Source organism: Centrocercus urophasianus, unplaced genomic scaffold, assembly GCF_019232065.1.
Source record: "Centrocercus urophasianus isolate 14NV4802_14NV808 unplaced genomic scaffold, USGS_Curo_1.0 seq_16, whole genome shotgun sequence".
NCBI classification, from domain to species: domain Eukaryota; kingdom Metazoa; phylum Chordata; class Aves; order Galliformes; family Phasianidae; genus Centrocercus; species Centrocercus urophasianus.
The window spans coordinates 2,107,040-2,130,746 of NW_024884711.1; the positions used below are offsets into that span (position 1 = coordinate 2,107,040).

The 23,707-nt window shown below is 41.1% G+C and overlaps 1 protein-coding gene across 3 annotated transcripts in view; it reads left to right on the forward strand.

The window, feature by feature from the left end:
- SEPTIN7 (septin 7) overlaps positions 1–23,707 on the forward strand; it is a 73,293-nt gene that overhangs the window by 14,496 nt on the left and 35,090 nt on the right. For all 3 annotated transcript variants that reach the window (XM_042816468.1, XM_042816470.1, XM_042816469.1), the window contains exon 3: positions 1,008–1,110. In XM_042816468.1, the coding sequence (XP_042672402.1) occupies positions 1,008–1,110 (103 nt within the window). The remainder of the gene's footprint in view (positions 1–1,007; positions 1,111–23,707) is intronic.

Sequence of the window (23,707 nt, forward strand, 5' to 3'; positions counted from 1 at the left end):
TAATGTAGAATTTAAATCAACCAGACTCCTTCCCATACAGTCAAGGTCTAAGGCAGTAGTGCCTGTAGTAGAACAGATTTGTGTGTGGGTTTTCATAGAATCTCTGTCCTATTGAAGTTTGTCTTGGAGAGGGGAATTCAAATTGGCACACAGTGCTTCAACTCTGGTTGCGTGTAACTCTTAAACTGTGAAAATGAGGCAACATCAAGTCACGTTCTGTCATCTTTGGTTGGACATAATGTACTGTTTTAAAGCCACTGTTCCATATGAAACAGTATCTGGTGTTGCTTTCAGTAGAAAAAGTGCCAAAAGTGTTTTTGCCTTTTCTGTAAAAGAGAGCTAAACTGTTGTGTCTCATAAGAAGATCCTCAGACCAGTTTCATCATCAAACACATTTCTAAGATTCTGCTAGAAGAATGGTTTGAAAGTAACATGGCTGAAGGACAGTGAGGGAGCAGCATTTTAAATACCTCCAACATTTTCATTTTTGTGGTGAGAAAGAATAATGGCTAGCATCCAAAATTCTCATCTCTTTTCGTAGTAGGGCAATATTATGAATGAGTTTTTCACAGTAAAGGGCAACTGAAGTTTTACATCTGTGAAGGGTTGTTGTAATGTGTGCTGCATTTGCAAACACTGGGCACAGATTGACCACAAAGGGATGTGTGATGCAGAATGAGTGCATCAAATTAGTCCAGAAATATTAGGGCAGTACCACCAAGACTCACAAGAATATGCTCCTACAACTTGCCTGTGTTTTAAATGAGTTTTGGAACAAAGTTTTTAATGTTTGTACTTGCACACTGTTGTGCTTGCACAGTCACAGTGTTAACACAGCTTGCTTTCTGTGCAAGGCTGCTGGGTATTGCTGCAGTGCACTGCAGTGTCTTTGCATGCAGGTCAGGATGTTGAGAGGTAGATAGGCATTGCCTCTTTGGGTTCTGAGAAAATACAATCCCACTAAGTAGTTGGAAGCTTCTTAAACTTGTGAATGTCTCTTGTCTTAGCAACAGAAGAACCTTGAAGGATATGTGGGGTTTGCAAATCTTCCAAATCAAGTTTACCGGAAGTCCGTGAAGAGAGGATTTGAGTTCACGCTCATGGTAGTAGGTAAGTTTCTTATTCAGTGAGTAGGAATTGCTGGATGTTGACATAGTTCTAACACATTATCACGTTGAGTTTTATTTTGCATGGTCTTTGAGAAAACAAGCATCTTTGTCTTCTTGACTGTTAGACCTGGAGTGTTTGGAAAGAGCATGTCTTGTGCAGGTAGATAAGGAAGAGAACAAAGAATGAGAACTCTGCAGTTTATGCAACTAAAAAAAAAAAAAAGGCTGATGTGGGTCTTGTTTAAAGATGACTTGCATGTATCACAGAATAGAAGGGATTTGAGCTCACATTTTCATCTGAATAAAAATGGAACTGCTTGTACAACGGTGAATGAGAATCTGGAATCCCAGCACAGTTAGGTCCTGCCGTTTGACCATATCCAGTGCATTCTACATTTCTGTGGCCACAAAACTGTGGTACAAAATCAAAGCTTTAATTTAAACAAACCTTTCTAGTTTGTATGGTTGCAATGAAAACCAAATGTAAACAGTGGGTTCCCTATGGACTACAGGCAATTTGAAACTGTAGTTGGTATGGATGAAAAATGGACATAATAGTTCATTTAGGTGTCAGTGATCATCCCAGTTGTTATCTGCTTTGATAGGACATCTGATTTCCCTTTTATTTTCATTTGAGTATTAGTGTGGTAGTCGATCATGATTACAGTTTGGTACTGAAGCATATGTACTGGTTATGTAATTCAATTTTGTCATGCTAATGGTCAAAACAACACAAAATAATTTTGTAATAGCCATCTGTCTCTTTCTTGATGCCTGCCTTTGTCTTTTGTAATTTGGATAGCTTTAATGCTTTGTTTTGTCATCAATACAATGGACATGCTGTGCAGTTTTCATGTACATGTTACATAAAAGTACTGTTGACTAAGTTAGAAACCAAGGTCAAATTGGTGAATACTTGTAGTTCAGTTATTTTCTATCGATTACAAAGTGAACGTTTTAAAATTTGAGGTTTTTTTTTCTTTTTTTTTTTTTTTGAATTATTTTGGAACTAGAAGTCCCTTTGTAATCTAGCATCCAATTACAGAATTCATTTCTTACAGAAATCTACTGTTTTGAATAAAATATGGTTTTCTGCTCTTGGTGAATGGGAAGGAAAAACTCACTGACACAAGGACTTGAGGACTTAAACTGTCCAGTTTAAGCCAAAATGGGCTATAGTTTGCTCTTCATTGTTTCAATCTTGCAAGAATCAAGTCACTTAAAGCACAAATAATGACATATATTAGAACTACAGGAAGTGAGTGAATTCAAATTTGTGGTCTTACTTTTGTCTGTAGTTTAGTCTAATGCAGTTGCATTTAGGGAAGCTGTAGAAAATGTCTTTTGAGAAAAAGAGTTGATGGAAAAGATGATCTTGACTAGAAAATTTTGTTACTACTTCTATGTTTAGCACTGTTTTTGTGTATAGTGCTAAAACTTAATTGCATTTGTGAACAAATCTGTTTCATTTTCTGCATGCTTACTCAGGGAATCGTCAGTAGTTTTCTAAATTTGAGTGTTGATTTTTACCATACCTCAAGTACAGAAGGCTTGTGTGTGGATGTGAGTGTTGGAACCATGATCCACACATGATCTCTTCATACTAGTAGCTTATGTGTGTGTGAGGGAGTATTTTTGGGTGGCAAATTTCAGGGTAACTCGTCTGGTGCTGAAAAGATGCATCCATTTTAACTATAAACATAGTTTGCATTTTACTGAATACTTGCTTATAAATGTTGAACTCTAACGTGCAATTTAATTCAAGTAATTAACTATTGCTGTGTTCATGCTTTGAGGTACTGTAAGCTAATGTGGGTTTGCAGTCTTTAGCTGCCAGTGGGATAAAATTTACTAATAGTTAATGGAATGTCCTGTAGTCTGCATATTTGGATTTGAAGGTTTTAGCACTATGTTCTGTTCTGTATGTGGTTGGTGCTGATTAGCTAAGAACTGCATCATCTCTTCTTGAAAGTCTGAAATACTCTCCTGCTCTTTTCTGCTGCCAGGAGTCATGTCTGCATTGCTGCCTCTTGCTGTAGATTGAACAAATCTGCTGCTTCTGCTTTATTTATAGGTACTTCAGTGTCAGTAAGTTAGCTGTTCTGACGTGAAAAATCAGTTTGGTAAACAGGTCCAAGGAGGAGCTCGTTTGGGATCTGCCATCTCTGTATCCAGCTGTTTTCAGGTGTTTGGGAGGCTTTAATGTGCATTTCCATAGATGCTGATAGTTGTTCATTTAGTCTGGGATTGTCAATACAGCTTACAGGATTTATGCAGCAAGACACGTGGCTTCTTTGTCTTGAAATGTGCTCTATAAAATGTCACTGGTGTTCTGGAGGGACTTGTCAGTATAGTCAGTTGTACAGTTACACTGTTGTAGAAACACTTCAATTTTCAGTTTTCCTCTGAATATGTATTAAATACAGTGTCCAACAAATCCAAACTTCTTGTTCCAATAAGAAATTTGTCAGGGAGGTCAGTTTTACAGATTCTGTCCAGGGTGTCAAATGTGACTGTATCCCTAACGCCTGCAGTGAAGGCACCTTGCTTCCTGTATTCGTGCTGGGCAGTGATGTTGGAGAATTTGAAAACATTGAGCATGAGGCCCAGTGGTTGTTGAAGAACCTGGCATATGTTTTCTGGACTGGATTCAGGATGTGAATGCTCCTTGTTGAAGCTGTTGGAAGGTGCTTGTGGGCATAGCTTTGGGAAGGGCTCCATTTCAGCCACGTGGGACAGCATGCTGTCCTGTGATTTGGTCCAAGCCTAGATTTGGTGCAGTGAGCTTATTTCTAGTGAAGTATTTTCTGGAAGTGTAGTTGCTAATTCTCAAGTGTTCCGGTGTTTGCATTAAATGCAACTAAAAGGTGATGTGTTTATGAAGTACTTATGAACAGCTGATGTAAAAAAATGTTTCACGTTTGATGTTTTAAGTGCAGAGTAATTCCAATTCCTGTTACAATTTGGCCATTAGAAGCATTTCAGTTTTTCAGCCTCATTAACTATAGTCATGTTTTCTCTAAATTCAGTTGTTTCTTTTGGTAGTGTTTCTAAAATTTTCTTAAGAAACGGAAGGCTGAAATATAGCCCTTCTTATTCCTATGTGATCACAGAATGGCCAGGGTTGGAAGGGACCTCAAGGATCATGAATCTCAACCCCCCTGCCACATGCAGGGCCACCAACCTCCACATTTAATGCTAAACCAGGCTGCCCAGGGCCCCATCCAACCTGGCCTTGAAAACCTCCAGGGACGGGGCATCCACAGCCTCTCTGGGCAGCTGTCCCAGCAGCTCACTGCTCTCCTAGTAAAGAACTTTCCCCTGACATCTAACCTCGATCTTCCCTCCCTCAACTTAAAGCCATTTCCCCTTGTCCTGTTCTTATCTATCATTTCAAAGAGTTGATTCCCCTCCTGTTTGTGGGCTCCAGAGCCTACAAACTGGGCTTACAAACAGGCTGATGGGTTGTGATTTGGACATTGTTTTGTTTAGTGGTCCCACGAAGCTTTTGATCCCTAATAGATGTATTCTAAAAGGCTGATCAGCATTTCAAGTGAAATAATGCTATTTCTGACATTTCTATTTGTAGAATGGATACTAAGAACCTTTTCTGAGGATAGGATGTCAAGCAGGCAGAAATAGGCACTGAAAGTTTAAACCCTGATGCTTTCAAAGGAAGACATTCAAATGATTTTATAAAGCAGCCAATTCTACATCTTGCATATTGAAATCTCACCAGCGGAAGAATTGTCTACTCAGTCTCTGCAGGCTCTTTTCTATATGACCCCATGTCATCTCATCAAATATAGATAGTTGTTGAAATGTTTGAGGGTCCACGATAAATACATGGTCTGTATGGAATCAAGTCTGCAGTCTCTATTTTTCTACTTTTTTTTTTTTCCTTATGAAGGAAATTACCTGCCAAAGTCAAACTCACAGGAAGACTTCCAGAAGTAACACAACAGTAGTTTGTAGCTCACAGTTGAAGAAAATCTCAACTATGAATTTGTGTTTTTTTTGCTTACTGATATAATTACAGGTATTTAAGTATCAGGTGTGTTGTGGTTTTTTATTTGTTTGATTTTGTTTCAGTGTAGTGAGAGCTGTGGAACAAATAGTTCCTTTTTGCTCTCTTTCTTCAAAGGCCTGCATCAAGAAATGCCTCTTCAGTTGCTCTTGTGCAGAAATGATGCTAGTAACAAGTGATTTGAACTGAAGATACCAAGTCATAATTTATTCTAGAATTCTTTTTACCTATAGTCTCCAGGTACTTGAGCTTAATTTTTTGAGGTGGCTTTTCTTAGAGCAGCGTGCTTTGAGGTATTTGAGTTTAATGATGCTTTTTAGCAGTTGGACTTCTAAATTTTGTTGGAAAAAAACTTATCTGATCTGCAGTGTGTGCAGAACCCCCTACAGGCAAGTGACTTTGCAGAGGACCTTTCTACTCAGTTCCTATTTCTAGACCAGCTGTTTGGTAGTTTTGACTCTGAAGGCAGTTTTGAATCCTTTCCTGTAGCAAATTGACTGTTTTGTTTTCTAATTGTTGCTTTAGTCTTGTAGATCACCTGTGGATTACAACTTAAAGGAAAATATTATGCAGTACTGTGATGGTGTTTTGTTTGTAATTACATGCAAGCTTTAAAATGTTTTGGTTTAAACATTGCTTTTTGGCTTAGACACAAATGGAAAGGCTGTATTTTGCAGGACTTGAAGTTACTTTTGAGAAAAATGCCTTTACTGGTTCCTGGAGAAGATTTTGATTGGTATAATAGTAGTATTTTTCTGATGATGGATTGTGTTCTGATTAGAATCACCCTTCTGTTCACTGTCTGGTTTTATAAGACCAGCAAGTGTACCAGCTGCCTGAGATGCTCATGTGTACTTGTTCTTTGCCAGTGCGATGCTCTTCCTTCCTAGCTGTGCCTCATAGGTGGGATAGAAGCCATTCAGTAAAGGATAGGAAGAAGAATTAAGTGCAGAATAACACATGGATTGACACTGCCCCTCTGGAGAATGTTCCCATTTGTCATTGATCTGCCATGTGTTTAGAAATATTCTTCAGTAAGATTTATATTGTTTTTCTTCTGCCATAGAATCCAAGTACATGTTTGGGCTTTGGTATCTCCTTTCTGTTTGACTTCCTTGGAGCAGTGAAGGAATAGAGCATTCAGTTCAGGCATTCTGTTGCCAGGATCTTGAGACTTCACTGAGGTACAGAAATAAGAGAAATGATTGCATTTAACATACGAGTTCTGTGGATCCAGTGTTGCAGTGATGATCCTCCAGAGTGTTGAAGTGCATAGCTGACTGCTTGCACTTAACGGGTGAGATCCCTGTCCCACCCTGAAGCAAAACATGTTGAACTCAGGAGAACTTGCAGACATAAAAATGAAAGGTGTGGAAAATCAATGGAGCGTGGGTAGGGAGCCAGGGGATCCTAGAGGTGCCGCATTCCTTGGAAATAATTTCTGTGGATGGAGTAACGCCTCACTAGTGAGCACGTCACTGCTTTTTGTGGAAATAACTCAACCAGGGTTTCTTTGGGAAGGGAGAACAGATGAACTCTGAAGATGAAGATACTTTAAGGTTGTATCGCTTCAATGCGTGGAAGGTCACTAATCTGAGCTTACTGGCCTGCACTGCACACTCTTCCACTGAGTTACTTTTGGGTGGGAGCTTGGAAGTGTTCGTTCACGCAGCTGCTTGGCATCAAATAGTTCTTGTCTCATCCTCTTTTTTGTTTTTTCCTTTGTAGAGCAATGAAACCCAGACATTTGCAGTGTGTTTGCCCTTCTCACCTCTTCTATAGTACTTTGCATCCTCCATTTTTAGTGCTGTGTGTGATAAGACAAAACCTGGTGGAGGAAGAGAAACTTTCTACACTGTGTTATTGCTGAAATTTAGTGTTGCTGGAAGTCAGTCTAAATATTTAAGCTTATCTAGAAACCACGGCTCTTCAAGTACTCACGAGTTGCTCATAGCATTGTTTTTCTTGATCAATCCATACTGGAAAAATAAGAAAACCCCACTTTTATAACCTATTTTTGTTAAGCTCCTTTTAAGCCTGTCCCATACTCGCTGTGCAACACATAAGACTTGCACGTAAGTGCTTATAGACTAGAAGAGCTACGTAGTGAAACTGGTATTTAAAATAATTGCTCTTCAATTCTCAGTTTCTTTAACTTAGCAATTTCCAACGTTAGCTGGAATTGTCATGCTCACTGTGCAGCTTTCAAATAGCCTTTTGGTTTTTATTTTCTTTCTTCACTGTTTGGATGCCATTTTCTGTGAGCAGGTTGTGTGAAAACCAACTAAAGCTTAGTGTCTGTTCCTGGATGCCCTAGCTAAGGCCACGTACATTTGGTACTTTTGCTTGCATTTGTGAAGTTTGCATCCATGTGACTGCAGAGGCCTGATGACCAGCTTTAAATGCTACATATTATTGTATTAAAATATTGTTTTGAGAGGTAAGGCCGCACCCAAGGGAAGTTTTGATGAAATTCTGCTGGTTGTATTTAAATTGAACTGAATGTTTTCTTGCTATGGCAGCATTTTTGTCAAAGCCTGATTTCTGTTGTACTGTTTTGTTTGTTTGCATCCTGGCACTGGTTTTGAGGGAAGGGGCTTCTACCAATCTGTGTGGCTGTGATTTCAGCATCTGGCGAAAACTGCCTGTAACCCATTTGGCTTTTATCTCTCCAAATAAATGATAATTCTTTGAAAAACACTTCTTTTTCCCTGGTCGACAGTTCATTTCCTTGTCAGTCTCTCATCTTACGAATTTTTTTGCTTCTATCCATACTTAAAATTGGATTTCTGATAGGTGGATCCAGGGAATTCCATGAGAACCTACTGAGATGCTGTGCTGTGCGCTGTGTAGCTGCCATCTTCATGGTCTTTTTAAGCTGTGGAGTTCCTCAGTGCTTACGTATATGATTACCTTTTCCTAGTGCTAGCTGTTTTCAAGTCCTTTGTAACTTTTTCCATGTCTGTAGATAAATATTTTTCTTTAGGTATTTTCCTTATGTTAGTTCATCTCTTTTTTTGTAGAAAAGTCTGTACTTGTGTGCACGTACACAAACATGCATGCTGGTATTTCATATTACCATACTTCTGTTTGTTACGGTGAGATGAGCATTTGAATCTGGTTCATGTTGGTTACAGGTTTATAAATTGCAGCTTAACTGAAATGAATAAAGCTGGGCTTTTTAGATTTAACATCATTGCATGATGTTCCAGACAAGCTACTGTAGATAACTGGATGCAAGGGTGTTTAGTGTAACAAGTAGACTTAAACATGTCTTAAAGAAAATGCCTTACTGGTGGATATGTTCAGCTTCTGAAGTTGTTTATCAGGTGGCTGACATTTGATTCTACCCTCAAAATCCATCGTACAGTCCTGAGCTCTTGTGGTGCACTGGTAGGGTATGATCTAAGTGTTGCCCATCTTGTAAGTAATGATGTGTTAGAATGCTGTCAGGTTAGTATTGTTTCCAGTAGCTTCGGATTATCAGGTGTCTGTTATTGTTCTGCTTTTGGGGCCATCATTGCCACAAGCCTGGAGAGAGGTTCAAAGCAGAAGTCTCATCACCTCCCCCCCCCCCGCTGTATGGGTTGAAAGCTGCATTGGCTGCGTTAGACTTGCTTGCTGCATCAAACTTCATGAATGAACAGGTTATCTTTGTGACCAAAGTGATATTCTTGGATGGAGTATTTGTGATCTAAACTTCAATTGTAGTAAATCCAGAGTGCTCTGTTAAATATGACTCTTCTGATTTGCTATGGCTGTGTTTTCCCTTGGGCTGACTTTGCAAGGGCAAGTCACAGCTTCACTGTGACTCCATTCAGAGCTGTTAGGTTTTGTTTGTTTCTCCAGTGACTGTGTGTGGTGTGGCTATTGCATGCATGTTTTTGGTGCTTTTCTTTGAAGCTTCTGAGCATGATTATGACGAGTTGGAGTTTAGGCCCTGCTCTTGTCTAGAATTATTTTTATTAATGAGAATCAGCATGTACTAAGAAGAATTTCCCTTCGTTTCTGGTCTGGTGCTATTGTAGCCCGTTTTCTCCAGCCATTTACTGTAGTATGATACTTAAGCCAGTGTATTCAGATTTATCAATACTTGAAGAAGAGAAAGGTTACTGGCTGTAACGTCAGATTAATTTTTGAACTGTCCATCGTTGACCTTTACTGTAAATCTCAGCTTTTCAATTTAGCTTATTTTATTACTTGTACTGAAAATGCAAATGGGAGATTCTTAAACTTTATCTTGAAATGATGATGAATTTCTGTCATTGTATTAATATAATGTCTATAAAGTGTGTCATGGTGTCCCATCCCTGGAGGTGTTCAAGGCCAGACTGGATGGGGCCCTGGGCAGCCTGGGCTGGTATTAAATGGGGAGGTTGGTGGCCCTGCCTGTGGCAGGGGGTTGGAGATTCATGATCCTTGAGGTCCTTCCAACCCTGGCCATTCTGTGATAACATACTTCAGGCTTAATAGAAAGAAGGAACTAAGATATTTTTTTTTTTTGGCTGGGCCCAACTTTCTAATTTCACAAGCAGTCTTTGCTTAGTGCTTGTCATTGATGAGGCTTTGAGCCAGAAATTATGCTGACAACTTGTAGCAAAACTTGGAACGTGTCAAAGCTAATGCAACTTACATCATTCAGATATTTCCATGAACGAAAACCAAGTGCTCTTCATGATGCAGATGGTTCTCTGGAAAGGCAGAAATAGGCTGTGGTTAATGAATGTTAGACTGTTGGCCTCTCTCAGAAAGGAAAGAAACACAAGTGAAGGATGCAGAGAAATGGAACAGGGTAAGGGTAGCAAGTCGGCTGTGCAGTATCTGGCCGTGGGATTGTACCTGGGGCACGTGGAGCTGTGCTGTTTTCTGTGTAAGGTAACTGCTCAGTTGCTTGTAAAGCATTCCCAGAGGACTTTCTAACTGTAAGCTGCTGTTCTCTTGTAAATAGCAATTTTGCAGTCTGAAGTCGTCATCTGTTAGGTTTTGAATTTATAGGCTGATCCTGAATCTCAGGTCTGTTTTCTGTAGGTAGACTGTAAGTAGGCAGGCAGCTGAATAGTAAATCAGTGTCTGATGGCAGTTGTTGGAATGTTTGTGGAGCACTTTCCAGAAGAGACTAGCAAGCATTGCATGGAAATGAAGAACTGCAAAACAAACCACTGAAAAATGTTGTGATTATCAGACAGGCAGTTGGTCACACTTGATAAGCTGAACGGGCACAGGCTTAAGCATGAAATGCAAGAATGAGAATAGATTATGTACATGCATTGGTTATTATTGCTACCTTGATCCACGTTGCCCTATTTTCACTGTAGTGTTTCATGTTGAAAAATGTGAAATCTGTTGTTTGTTCCAGTATTTTGCATCTTACTGTAACTGATCTGTTATTACCTAAGATCTGGGAACTTGATTTTTTTTTTTTTTATCCTGAACATTAAACTTGCCTGTGATGCAACAAAACAGTCTGTTGTTTCACTGTGATGGAAAGGTTGTCGAGGATCTGCTTTTTGCCAGTCAGAAGAACGATTCACAAGGTCAGGCAGTTTTGAACTATTGTCTCAAGTGCAGTGGGATGCATATTCTGATGTTTGTTACAAAGGAGGTAATGTCAAGAATATTCTGAAGATCTTTTGTGTGGTTGACCAGTGCTACAGTATTCTGGTGAAGAGCTGGTTGAATTTTCATGTATAAAACACTACCTCAAACACAATGGTGATAATCTTCATTGCGTTCAATTAATATCTTTATTGAACTCTAATCCATTAATTTCCTTTCATGTCTGCATCGCCTTCCCACGACAGACTTGAGTTTGTCCTGCAGAGTTGAAAGGGAGATACGGATTTTCTGAGTAAACTTTTCTGTTTGTCTTGAGAGTCAGCAATTCTTTTACCATCTGTTTGTGCTTGGTGAAGGTATGAGAAAGTTTACTGTCTGTTTCCTGTTATTTTTTCTTCACTGCTTTCCTTAATAGCTATTTACATTTTCCATTGATAAAGCAGTTTTTTTTTTTTTATTTTAAAACCCCCAGAAAATGCTTTGTAACAAATAACTCTGACAAAGAACCCTTTGAGCAATTGAGGCAATAAATACCCTGCAGTAAAAGTAGCATTGTCTCCATATAGGATGGCACATGTTAGTCTCAGAAGGGGCTCTTCTAAGGATCTGAGGATGAACTTGCACTGATCATCAGTTTGCTTAAATCTTGCATAATATGTGGGTGCTTTTTTTCATTAGTGACCTGTAGAGAGGTTAGAAACACACAATCATAGAATTGCTCAGATTGGAAAAGACCCTCAAGATCATCAAGTCCAACCACTACCTAAGCATGCTACCCTAACTCTAACAACCCTCTGCTAAATCATGTCCCTGAGCACCACATCCAGATGGTTTTAAACACATCCAGGGATGGGGACTCCACCACCTCCCTGGGGAGCCTATTCCAGTGCTTAACAACACTTTCTGTAAAGAAGTGTTTCCTGATACCCAGCCTAAACTTACCCTGGCACAACTTGGGGCCATTTGCCCTCCCCTGTCACCAGTGAGAAGAGACCAACCCTGCTCTTGCTGCCAGCATCTTTCAGGTATTTGAAGAGCAATAAGGCCTCCCCTCAGCCTCCTCTTCCCCAGACTGAACAGCCCCAGTTCCTTCAGTCTCTCCTCACAGGCCATATTCTTCAAGCCCTTCCCCAGCCTTGCTGCCCTTCTGTGGACCTGCTCCAGCACCTCCATGTCCTTTCTGTGCTGAGGTGCCCAAAACTGAACACAGTACTTGAGATGAGGCCTCGCCAGTGCCAAGAAATAAAACATTAGAGTTTAACTGTAATTAGGGATATTTCTCTTGTCCGCTTGTTACATTTTGGTTGCCAGGATTTTCTGTTTCTTAGGCTTCTGGCAAAAGACTGGAGAAACCTACAAACCTCTGAAATGGTAATTCAGGTTTGCGGTGAACCTTTCTTTCTTGCTTCCAGCAAGATTTCTTGCAGAGTTAGGAATTCAGTGATGTCACCTTCTTGTAGACATTTAGTAAGTGGCACTTCTTGCTGAAGATAACTTCATTAGTGTGATTCTTCTGAGATGGTAAGAAATAGTACTGAACAAAATGCCAACCACCTTTTTTCCGTGTACTCTGAAGCCTGTGTGAAGGCAGCTGAGGAAGCCTGAGGAAGAAAAAGGAATCCTCCCACACCTCAGGTATGTTTCACAGCACTAGCTTTTGTGGCCAGTTGATGAGATTAGGGAAACTGATGATAACAGAGCTCGCAGCTCGTGATCTTTTTGCCTTCAGCCTCATTGCCTGCTACACCTCATCTCTTCCCTGTATGTAGGTTTCTGAATTGATAAGGATAGCTTTTTGCATTCACTTACTCCATCATGGCCTTACAGAACTTTTCCATCTATAGCTTACTGTAGTCTGAGGTGCTCAGAGTGCGTAAGACTTGATTTGTACAGTTATTTCAAGGTTATGCTTTGTCTCTCAGTTCTTCCTGAGCAACTGAAGCTAATGAATGAAAACAGTTATCATTGCAGGGAAAGGTCTTCTGTTAGTGATTCTGCAAAATCTGTGTGCTTTGAATTTACTCTTGCTACTAAACAGGTTGCATTATTTCATCAAATTCTCATTACTTACGAATTCCATTAGCAAATTAAGTTGGTTTGTTAGTTGGGAAAAGAAATAATAGTGTTTTGTCAAGTACACAGTTCTTGTTGTGTGCACTTGGATCCTTTTCCCTAACGTGTAATGTTTTTATACTGCTTAATGATGAGATTTCTGTACTGACTGCAAACAAATGAGTTGGGACTGGATAATCAGATTAGGTTTTAGTCCTTGGTATCCCTTAAATTGCAGCATATTGGCTTAAATTATCACAGCTCTTCCAGTTTGTGCCGCAAATAAAAGGACGTGGCTTTTATCTGTTATGTGTGCTGTTAGACTGTGGTTTGAATTGAAGACAGTGTGTTTTTCACATTTTTATTTGACTGAATTTGTCTGCTTTGGTTGATAGATGTCAAATGGCCAGCATTCAAATAATTGGATGAAACAAAACTGACTCAGGAATTGCTTGATGAATTTTGCAGATGCTTGGACTACTCGAGATTCTACTTAAAAAATAAGGAGCAAGAACAGTATTTGTTCTTCAGCTTTATGTAATCTAATGGTAATTCTTATGTGAATGAGTGATTTCGATATGGAAAGCTGTGAGACTTTTGTCAATATAGATTATTTCAATAAATGTAGTGATTTTTATGTTCCGTTGTGTTCTTTCCTTGCTTGCGTGTTTGTGAGTTAGTTTAGATCCGTCTTCCTAAGGTTAGGTTATCTTCAACTTGCTGAGTTGCAAAATAAGCACTCTGGGCCTAGCCTTTGGGTTATGAATAGATACAGTCTGCATCTTGCCCTGCTTTGGGAGGTGCCTTGTAGCTTGTTCACATTTCATAGTTGCTGTTGTGCTGTTTATATTGGTGCTCTTTGGAATCGGCCCTTCGCTAGCTGAATGGGGAGGTTGGTGGCCCTGCATGTGACCGGGGGGATGGAGATTGATGATCCTTGAGGTCCCTTCCAACCCTGGCCATTCTGTGAAGAGAGCCCCTACTTTATTGTATACATGTCATCTTATAAGCTGCTTGTTTCCTTCAGGTGGGTGTATTGTTCTGACAGCAATGGCTACCGGCATGCTTTAGAGCAAATCTGAGGCTGGTCATTACTGAATAACAGTTTGGGAGCTTCTAGTACTTTAAACTATGCAGAGAATACAGAGAATTTGCTTTAACACAGTTAAAAATCATGTAGATTGTGGCATCTTTTAGGGAAGTGGGCGTATGTGCCAAATTTAGGTTGTCAGTGCTTGCTATATATTTCCTCTCCTGTGAACTTTCCCATGAAGTATCCTTCTTCAAGGTTCCTGTTCTGTGATGTGAGAGATTCGTGGAGCTCATACCAGTGCTTGAAGTATCATCTGAGTGATGGGACACGACTGCTTCAAGAAATGTTACTGACTGTTGCTGTTTCTTTATGACGAGAGGAATAAACAGCTGCTGCTTGTCAGGAGCCATGGTCTCATTTTGCTTCCTAAAATTTCCTTTTTGACTTTTTATGTGAAGCATCCTGAGCTGAGTTCAGCATAGGCTTGGGTACATTGTTACATTTTGGAAATCTTTATTGCCCAACTAAAAAACAATGCTGTAACAAAAAAATCTTTCTGTAAAGGATCCTGTGTAACTTTTCAGTTGAAATGTCTGCAGCCAGAATAGAGGTTAAAGGCCCTATCTTATGCCTTGCTCTTGCTCTGCTCAAGGAGTTGTTTCATAGCAACACTGCTGGGTACATGTAGCATCCTTTCATGGCCAGAGATCTTGCTTCTGGGATTTCTGAGTGGAGCTCGTTGTTGATGTCCTTTGGATCCTTTCCAGAAGGCTTTTTATTACTGGGTATTCAAAAACATCTTCAGCTCTTTCCACGTTTTGTAACACAGACCTAAAGGGTTTCTGTCCTTCACATTTTGCTGAATGGCACCGCTTTGAGATCTTCCTTGGAAGAGACTGCAGCCATCATAGAATCATAGGATTATGGAATCACAAGGTTGGAAACGACCTATAAGATCATCTAGTCCAACCACCCTCCCATCACCATTGCTACCACAAGCACTAAGCCACATCTCACAGCTCCTCATGCAGATCCTCTTGAACACTGCCGGGGACGGTGACTCCACCACTTCCCTGGGCAGCCATTCCAGTGCCTGACCACCCTTTGAGAGAAAAAGTTTCTCCTAATATCCAACCTAAACCTCCTCTGGTATAACTTCTGGCTGTTTCCTTGGGTCCTATTTGCCTGGGAGAAGAGGCCAGACCCTTTTGCACCACCACCTCCCTTCAGGAAGTTGCGGAGTGCAGTGAGGTCTCCCTTGAGCCTCCTCTTCTCCAGACTGAACAATCCCAGCTCCCTCAGCCATTCCTCATAAGACTTGTGCTCCAGACCCCTCACCAGTTTTGTTGCCCTTCTCTGGACACGCTCCAGGACCTCAACATCTTTCCTGTAGTGAAGGGTCCAAAACTGAACACAGTACTTGAGGTGCAGCCTCACCAGTGCTGAGTACAGGGAGTACTCCCTGCTCCTGCTGGCCACACCATTTCTAATGCAGGCCAGGATGCCATTGATCCTCTTGGCCACCTGGTCACACTGTCAGCTTGTGTTTAGCAGAGCATCAACCAACACCCCCAGGTCCCTTTCCTCTTCACAGTCATTCAGCCACTCGTCCCCAAGCCTGTAGTGCTGCATGGGGTTGTTGTGCCCAAAGTGCAGGACCTGGCGGCACTTGGCCTTGTTGAACCTCATCCCGTTCACCTCAGCCCAGCGATCCAGCTTGGTGTCACCTGCAAACTTACTGAGGGTGCACTCAATCCCCTCATCTAGGTCATCAGTAAAGATATTAAACAAGAAGGGCCCCAGTACCAACCCTTGGGGGACACCACTTGAAACAGGACGCCAGCTAGACTTGAATCCATTTACCACGACCTACTGGGCACAGCCCTATAGCCAGTTCTTTACCCAAAGAAGGGTAGGCCTGTCCAGGCTATGGGCAGCCGGCTTCCCCAGAAGAACACAGTGAGAGACCGTGTCAAAGGCTTTGCTGAGGTCTAGGTAGACTACATCAACATCCCTTCCCTCATCTACCAGACAGGTCACCCAGTTGTAGAAGGAGATGAGGTTGGTCAAGCACAACCTGCCTTTCATGAACCCATGCTGACTGGGCCTGATCCCATGGATGCCACACACGTGCTGTGCAATCTCACCCAAGATGATTTGCTCTGTAACTTCCCTGGCACTGATGTCAGGCTGACAGGCCTGTAGTTCCCCAGATCCTCCTTATGGCCCTTCTTGAAGATGGGAGTCACATCAGTGAGCCTCCAATCTTCTGGGAGCTCACCAGTTAACCAGGAGCACTGATAGATGGCCAAATGTGGCTCAGCAGTCACCACCACCAGCTCCCTCAGCACCCAAGGGTGTAGCCCATCCAGTCCCATGGACTTGTGACAGTCCAGGCAGAGAGGAGCTGTCTCACTGTCTCCACCTGAATTGCTGAGGGTATATTCTGATTAGCATCCCAGACTTCCAGATCAGGGCGTAAAATGCCCAGAGGGTAACTGGTCTGGCTATTAAAGGCAGATGTAAAGAAGGTATTGAGGACCTCAGCCTTCTCCTTGTCCTCAGTGGCCGCATTCCCTGCTGCATCAAGTATAGGATGAGAATTATCCTTGGTTCTTCTTTTACCACTGATATATTTATAAAAGGATTTTTTATTCTCTTTTATTGCAGTGGCCAGTCTGAGTTCAAGTTGGGCTTTTGCCTTCCTAACTTCCTCCCTGCATACCTTAGCACCTTCCTTGTAATCTCCCCAAGTAGCCTGCCCCTTCTTCTAGAGGATGTAGACTCTCTTTTTCTCCCTGAATCTCAGCAGTAATTCCCGGCTCATCTACACCAGTTGTCTTCCCCTACGGCTCGTCTTACGGCACTCAGGGACAGCCTGTTGTTGTGCCTTTAAGATTTCCATCTTGAGGAGCATTCAGGCTTTCTGGACCCCTTTACCCTTAAGAAGCGACTCCTAAGGGACCCCGTGCTTCAAGCATCCTGAACAGATCAAAGTCTGCCCTCTGGAAGTTCGAGAGAGTGTTTTGCTGTTCACTTTTGTGACATGTCCAAGAATAGAGAGCTCTACAATTCCGTGGTTGCTCTGCCCTGGTTGGCCCCCAACCTTCACTTCTCCCACCAGTCCTTCTCTGTTAGCAAAGACCAGGTCCAGCAGGGCATCATCCCTGGTAGGCTCTGCTACCAGTTGCATAAGGAAGCTATCTTCCTCACAGTCTAGAAACCTCCTGGACTGCTTTCTCTGTGCTGTAGTATATTTGCAACATGTATCAGGGAAGTTGCAGTCTCCCATTAGAACAAGTGCTGGAGGTGGCATGACTTCTGCAAGTGCTCATAGAATGCCTCGTCCAACTCTTCATCCTGACTAGGTGGTCCATAACAGACCCCCACCAAGTTGCCGCCCCCAAAGGCCTTCCCCCTGATCCTTACCCATACACACTCCACTCTGTCATTCCCAACCCCAAGCTCTTCAACATCAAAATGGTCTTTAATATAAAGGGCCACACCACCACCCTTCTTTCCTCGTCTATCCCTTCTGAGGAGCTTGTAGCCATCTATCTCAGCACCCCAACCATGGGAGTGGTTCCACCACTCTCCAGTCCTTGCAAGTGAGGGAAATGTTACACACTGTGAGCGAATTAATTGTTTCCTTTTGAAGGATTAAACTTGTTTTGGGCCTGCCCTTTCTGTAGTGAGCACCACAGATGTGTCAGTGTGTTGTGTAACTACTGGATAATGAGAACTTAGATTTCCAAGTTTTGGGAGTTATTGCACAGATGCAGTGGTCTATTTTACTATAATCTGCATCATGCTGTGGATATACTGTTTCTTTCTGAAGGGCTGCTTTTGGTTTTGTTTTTTTTTTTTTCCCCTTGCAAGTTTTTGAGTAACTGGATTGGTTTTCTGGTTCAAAAGAAGGGTGTTTGGCACAGCATATTGATCTGAAGTCTCCATTTAAAGCCATAGGTTATTAAAAAAAAAAAAAACAATTAACTGCATCCAGAACACCAGAGCCTTTTATTAAGTGCAGTATTGCTGAAAAAAAAATACAAAAGATGCATTGAAGCTATTAACAAGTGCTTTGCATTCTCCAGCTCTTCTGAGGCATTTAATTTCACTGTAGAATAGTGTCAGAGGCCTTTAGTTTAGAAATACAAAATCTGCATTTTTTTCATCAACAAAACCTGGATGTAGAAATTGTGCGTAAATCAGCAAAGAATACACAGAATACTCAGGAGGAAAAATGTTCCTAACAAAGTTCAAGTCATGCTAAAATGCAGTAAAATGTTACCTTTCTCATTGGCATTGATCTCGTTGTGTGAAGCTGTTTTCAAAAGGCGTTTTTCCTCCTGACTGTGTGTCTTGCTGGCTGCGTTTGGGTGACTGTGACTGTGTTGATAACTGCTCAAGTGTTGTTGAAACTATTCCAACTTCTCTTGAAAGCAGATTTCTTAATATCTCAGTTCTAAGCCTGCTAATCGGTAGCCAGTCACTGGTCAGAAATCAGAACTAAGCACTGTTTGTGTATGTTCTGAATAGTGTGGATTAATAGAGCCTTCCTTCGTGTTACGTGCATGTTTTTCTTGGCGTTCTGTTTGAGGGTATGTGAAACATAGTAGTTGTTTAGCATTGGTCCTTCTTGGTTAAATGCACCAAAGCTCTAAAATAGTATGCCTTCTGTTCTTAGGGTTGAGTAGGGCTTCTGGAAAGAAGCAAGTAAATGAATAAGATGAGGGCAGCTTTGAAACTGCACTTGTTTGTATTTTGAGGGTTGTTTTTGGTTGTTTTTAGACTTACGTTAAAATCGTATGCAAACAGATTCTTGAATGCATTGGTTTCTTTTGCAGTCTTTTGAGATCTGGTGCATAACAACGCAGGTGAGATGATATGTTTGCTACACCTGTACTGAGCCACTGTTTCTTTTCAAAAAGGTGAGGACAGAAACTGTGTTAAGTCTCCTTCCCTACAATCCAAAGGTGCTAAATTCCTGTTCTTCTCGAGCATGTGTCTTACAAAACATTACTCAAAGTAGCCTAACAGTATTCTGTGGCTCGTTGCTGTCTGGGCAAATGTGAGAAGTGTAAATAAAACGCGTTCAGGAGGTTATGAGATGTGAGATGGAGAGTAGGAGTGTGGTTGCAAAAATCGGACTGGTTTACATTGGTTATTTCAGGTTTGCTTTCTCAGGCAGAACTCTTGTGTAGAGTTAAAAGAACTGATTTCCAGTCAATTTGAGAGCAGATGGGATTGGTTGTTCTAAATAATTACATCTCACCTCCAAAGGCCCAATACTAATAGATATTTCTCAGCTTTGACTCTAAATCTGGCTTCCTTGGTTGGCAAACCTCCGCTGTGTTTTGGGAGAAAGTCACTCCTCACTTTGATGTAAGTTGCTTTAGTCCGGGGGCACTGGAAAGCACTGCTCTGCTGTAGGTGAAACTGTGCTTCAGTGCTCCAAAAGAGAGAGCAAACTAACAGACCCCTGTGAGAAAACTGGCGTCCAAAGGAATTAATACAGAGCTACATGAAGTGTCAGGAAAAGGCCACTAAGGGTGTGTTCCTCTCTTGATCGGATGGAAGTTCTTGCTTTTTTTTTTCACTCCTTCCTGCCCCTGTGTGTGGAAAGAAAAACCCTAAAGTTTTGAGGAAAAGAGAAGAAAAGAAGACTGTTTCCTTCTGGAGTTGAAGCATAAAAGCCTGCCTGTGTTGTTGGGTTGTTTATCTAGGAAAAATCATTTAGGTAACTAAGGCTGGCAGTGACCATGCAAAAGGGCCCCTTGAGACAGGGAGAATATTCTGCATACAAGTCCTAAAGTTAGTGGTTTTTGTAGTTCAACTTGAGATTGCAGATGTCAGTGTAAAATACCAACCCTGTCTTCCCCATACCTTTTTTTCTGACACCAGGGAGTTTGTTGCCCTTCCTTGTGGGTAGAAGGCTGTGCGCTCACACCACCCGTTATCAGATCCTTTTCTTCTGCCTCTCTCCCTGCATAACACTGGAACCTCGTGAGGAATTTCAAGGGGCAGGGAGATGAAAAATGTCATGTCAGTATACAGACTCTCCTTATAAAACTTAGATAGGACTGGTTGGTGTTCTGTCCCTGCTGTACAGTATAAATGGGCTTTTTTTCCTTCTGCAATTGGTGTTAGCAGGCAGACTAGCAAGGGCCTGCTGTGCCTGCTCTGAGGTGTTTGCTGAGGACAGTCCTCTGGCAGAGAGCAAGAGGTGGGAAGAGGAAGGTGCAGTAATGCCCTGGTAGGAAGTGGGGGTAACTGGTTTCTAGGGCTGCCAGTTAAGGAACAACTGGTACAGTAAGAAAGATGAAACTTCTAGCTGGTTTTGTGAGTGTATAGTTGGAATAAAGCCTGTATGGACTTTGAAAATAAGGCAATTTTCCTGATTGTAGCTGTTGTTTGAGTAGCTGTATGAAGAAGCCATCCAAGTCACTATTTGGTCTCCCTCACCTTGCAGTGACTCTTATAGTTATTCCAGTGTAGTATTCAAAATGAAATAAGATAATCCCCCACAGAAATCTGGTTTTGTCCTGATGTGCTGCTAGTAGGACTAGTGCAAAGACTTCAGGGTTGGCAGGTTCAATTAATTTAAAGAAATATTTCAACTTAAATCTTTAACTGAATTCTCTTAAACGCTTCCTTTCAGAATCATAGTTAAGTGTGTTTCAAGGAATTTATGACTAAAGAATAGGTTGCCTGTATGTTTTAAGCAGTGGAAATGACCCAGCTTGTGCTTATGATGTCAAGAGGGGAGTAGCCTTGGATGTAAGAAGAGGCAGGAGGCTGCAGCTCTTTTTTGGAGGGAGCTGGAGTTGGGAAGAGACTCCTCTTGCAGTAACTGGGAAGCTAGCTAGTAAAGAATTTTTTTATTTTTAATTTCTAGAATTGCCTATCTGGTCAAAAAAGCAGTATGGAATCGTGGTAGGAGTTGCAGTACTGTGTTGCTGCCTTAGGGGTGATGGGAGGTGTTGTGAAACATAACTTGGGTACTAAAAGTAGCAAGTTATGTTCAGTTAGCAGCAAGTCCAGTTGATTGCTATAAGACCTCAGTTATCTCTGAAGCACATTACCTCTATAATTCATTGTTAGAATTCATTGGTTGGGTTTTTTTATTTAGTGCAAGGAAGGAAACATCATGTTTTGGAGGGTGATAATGACAAACTTGATCTCTCTCCTTTACAGTGCAGATGAATTTAGAGCAAACTGTAAAAACACTAAAATGCATAATGTAATGAAGTTTGTTGTGGTTGTCTATGGTGAGCTTATTTTTGTAAGCAATGTTCTTGGGAGAGCAAAGGGCTCATTTATCTATTTTATATTAGAGACTGTACAGACGTTTATGCTGAAGCCTGAATCTCGCCTGAAACCATTTTCCACAGCTTTCTGATTGATTCCTTTTTTGTCTGTGGCACTATTTGACTTCAACCCAGTTATGGGTGCTGGGGTGGCTCGTGCTGCTTTCCCTGTGTGACAGCCAGTCTTGAGCTCTGTCCTTGATTGCAAAGTGATTCCTCTGCGTGGCTTTAGCACTGGGAAGGCTCTGTTCAGAGAGCTTTTGAGAATGGAGTTGCTGATAGCTCTACGTATAATCAAGTACAAAAAGTGCCTTGTTTGTTGTAGTAGTAGTAATTTCCAACACTAATTGTCTCTACTGAATTTGTAAAGGGATTATTTTCTTCTATTTTACAAGGACAGTGTTCTAACCAATGAGCACTTCTAGCCTTGGTATTTAGAAACAGATAGTAAGAATCTAGAATTGCATCTTTTCACGTACAGTAGGATTGATGCAAATTCCTCAGCAGCCATTGCCATAGAATCATAGAATTGCTCAGCTTGGAAAAGACCTTAAAGATCATCGAGTCCAACCCCAGCCTAACCATGCTACCCTAACTCTAACAACCCTCTGCTAAATCATGTCCCTGTGCACCACATCCAAAAGGTTTTAAGCACATCCAGGGATGGTGACTCCACCACCTCCCTGGGGAACCTATTCCAGTGCATAACTCTGCTTTTGAAATTCTTTAACTCATCTAGCTGCCTTTTTATTTCTAAAATTTATTATAGATGCCAAAGGATTTCTTTGACGCAATTCTTTTTCCATCAACCAATTGCATGTAGCAAACTGTTTTTTTCTCCTTCCATCGTTTTAAAGTTGGTAGTAATGCAACTAGCATAAAGTTACCACTGGAAAATAAGATGATCTGCTGTTTCCAAAGTCCGCGGTTCCTTTGTGAGATCTCCCATCAAAACATGGCAAGGATGATGAGCTTCACAGAAGTTAATGGATTAAACACTGTACAGAAACCCACTTTTTAATGCAGTACTAGAGTCAACACTGGACTTCTTTATTTCAAGATTTCTATTTCTTTGTTTGTTTGTTTTGATAGCCTTTCAGTAATTGCACATCTTCAAAAACTGTAAAATTTGCAATATTTTCATTTCAGTACTGTGCATTTGACAGGTTTTCTGTTTTCCAAACCAGATTACTCTGACTTTCATGAAAACAAGTACCTTCCATTGCAAAGCCTTGAAGAGATTGCTTGTGTAATGAAAAACAGAACAAGATGAAGGGGGAAAAAGTAAACTATTCATTCCGTGTGTGTTCAGCCTCTTCTAGTTTCTGTCTGGAGCTTTTTAAAATTGATTCTGTTTTTGCACAGATGCTGGAATTCCTTTTTCACGCTGTTTCTTAATATAACAGGCAGTCTTTTAAAGATGCTTGGGTGGGAACGTTCAGTTGGCATGGGGGGATGTCTCCTGTGTAAGTAAGACTGCAGAAGTGATTATCCATCATTCTAAGTATTTGAAGAGGCACACTGGCCTCAGTGGCATTTATAAAGTGCCAGACTGGTTTAATTAGGAAAAACTGTCATCCAACAAAAGCAACTGTTTTTTCAGGCTTTAGTTCACATTTTGGCCAGCCTGAGGCCTGTTCTGAAACAGCTAATGGTGCTTTGTCCAGGTGGGATCAGCATGTGAATCCAACTGGACAGTTCTCTGGGAGCAGCAAGGAGGGGATGGTCTGTGTGTGACAAAAGCAAATCTCATGTCAACACAAGGAACAGCTGATGCAGAGTTTTGGATTTCAGTTTTTTGGTAGCAGTCCTGCTTGATACCACTTTGGGAATTAGTCATTTGTTTCAGAAACTTGTCAAAAGGAGCCTAGCTTTTCTTGGAATTGTTCTGGGTTTTTGACTGAAGGTCTAAAAACATCAGAATCACTGACTGTATCGTGATGGCTGTAATGAAGGATTTATGTGTATCTGAAATATTTTCCTTGAAGAGTGTTCAACCCTTTGTAGCTGGAAGAGATGCTCATCCTATGGAGATCCTCAGTTTTTTTAGGGGTCTCTGAAAAATAATCCAAGGTAAATATTTAGAAATGGTGTCTTGTGTAATCTGTAGCAGTCTGAAACTTTTGACAGCTTGGGAGAGGAGCACAACCTCTAGCGATGCTCAGCGGCAGTCATGCATCAGATTCGCTCTTGTTAATAAGCGAGTGCATCTGTGCTTTGGCACTGTGCCTTGTTGGTGCCATTGATCCGTCCACTCAGTGTAGGATGAAGGCAAGTCTTCACTGTAAGTCAAACAAAACTTATCCTGCTTTATAAATGGCACATTATTTAGCATAAGTACAGGTGTAGCACATAAGTAGCACAAGTGTAATCTTGTGTTTGTGTGTGTTTTTTTAGGCTTCAAGCAAAACATTTGTTAGTTATGGAAATGTTACTTGTATGTATTTGTGGGTGACTCTGAATTTTTATTGAGTGGGAAACTTTTTAATGTGTTAAACTGTAAATAAATGGCTACGTATTAATCAGATCTATCTTATGTGGACTTCCATGCATCACTGAAGGTTTTGTTAATTTTTTTGTAGGCTGTTAGTAAATGACCATTTCATTGATTTAGTATGAA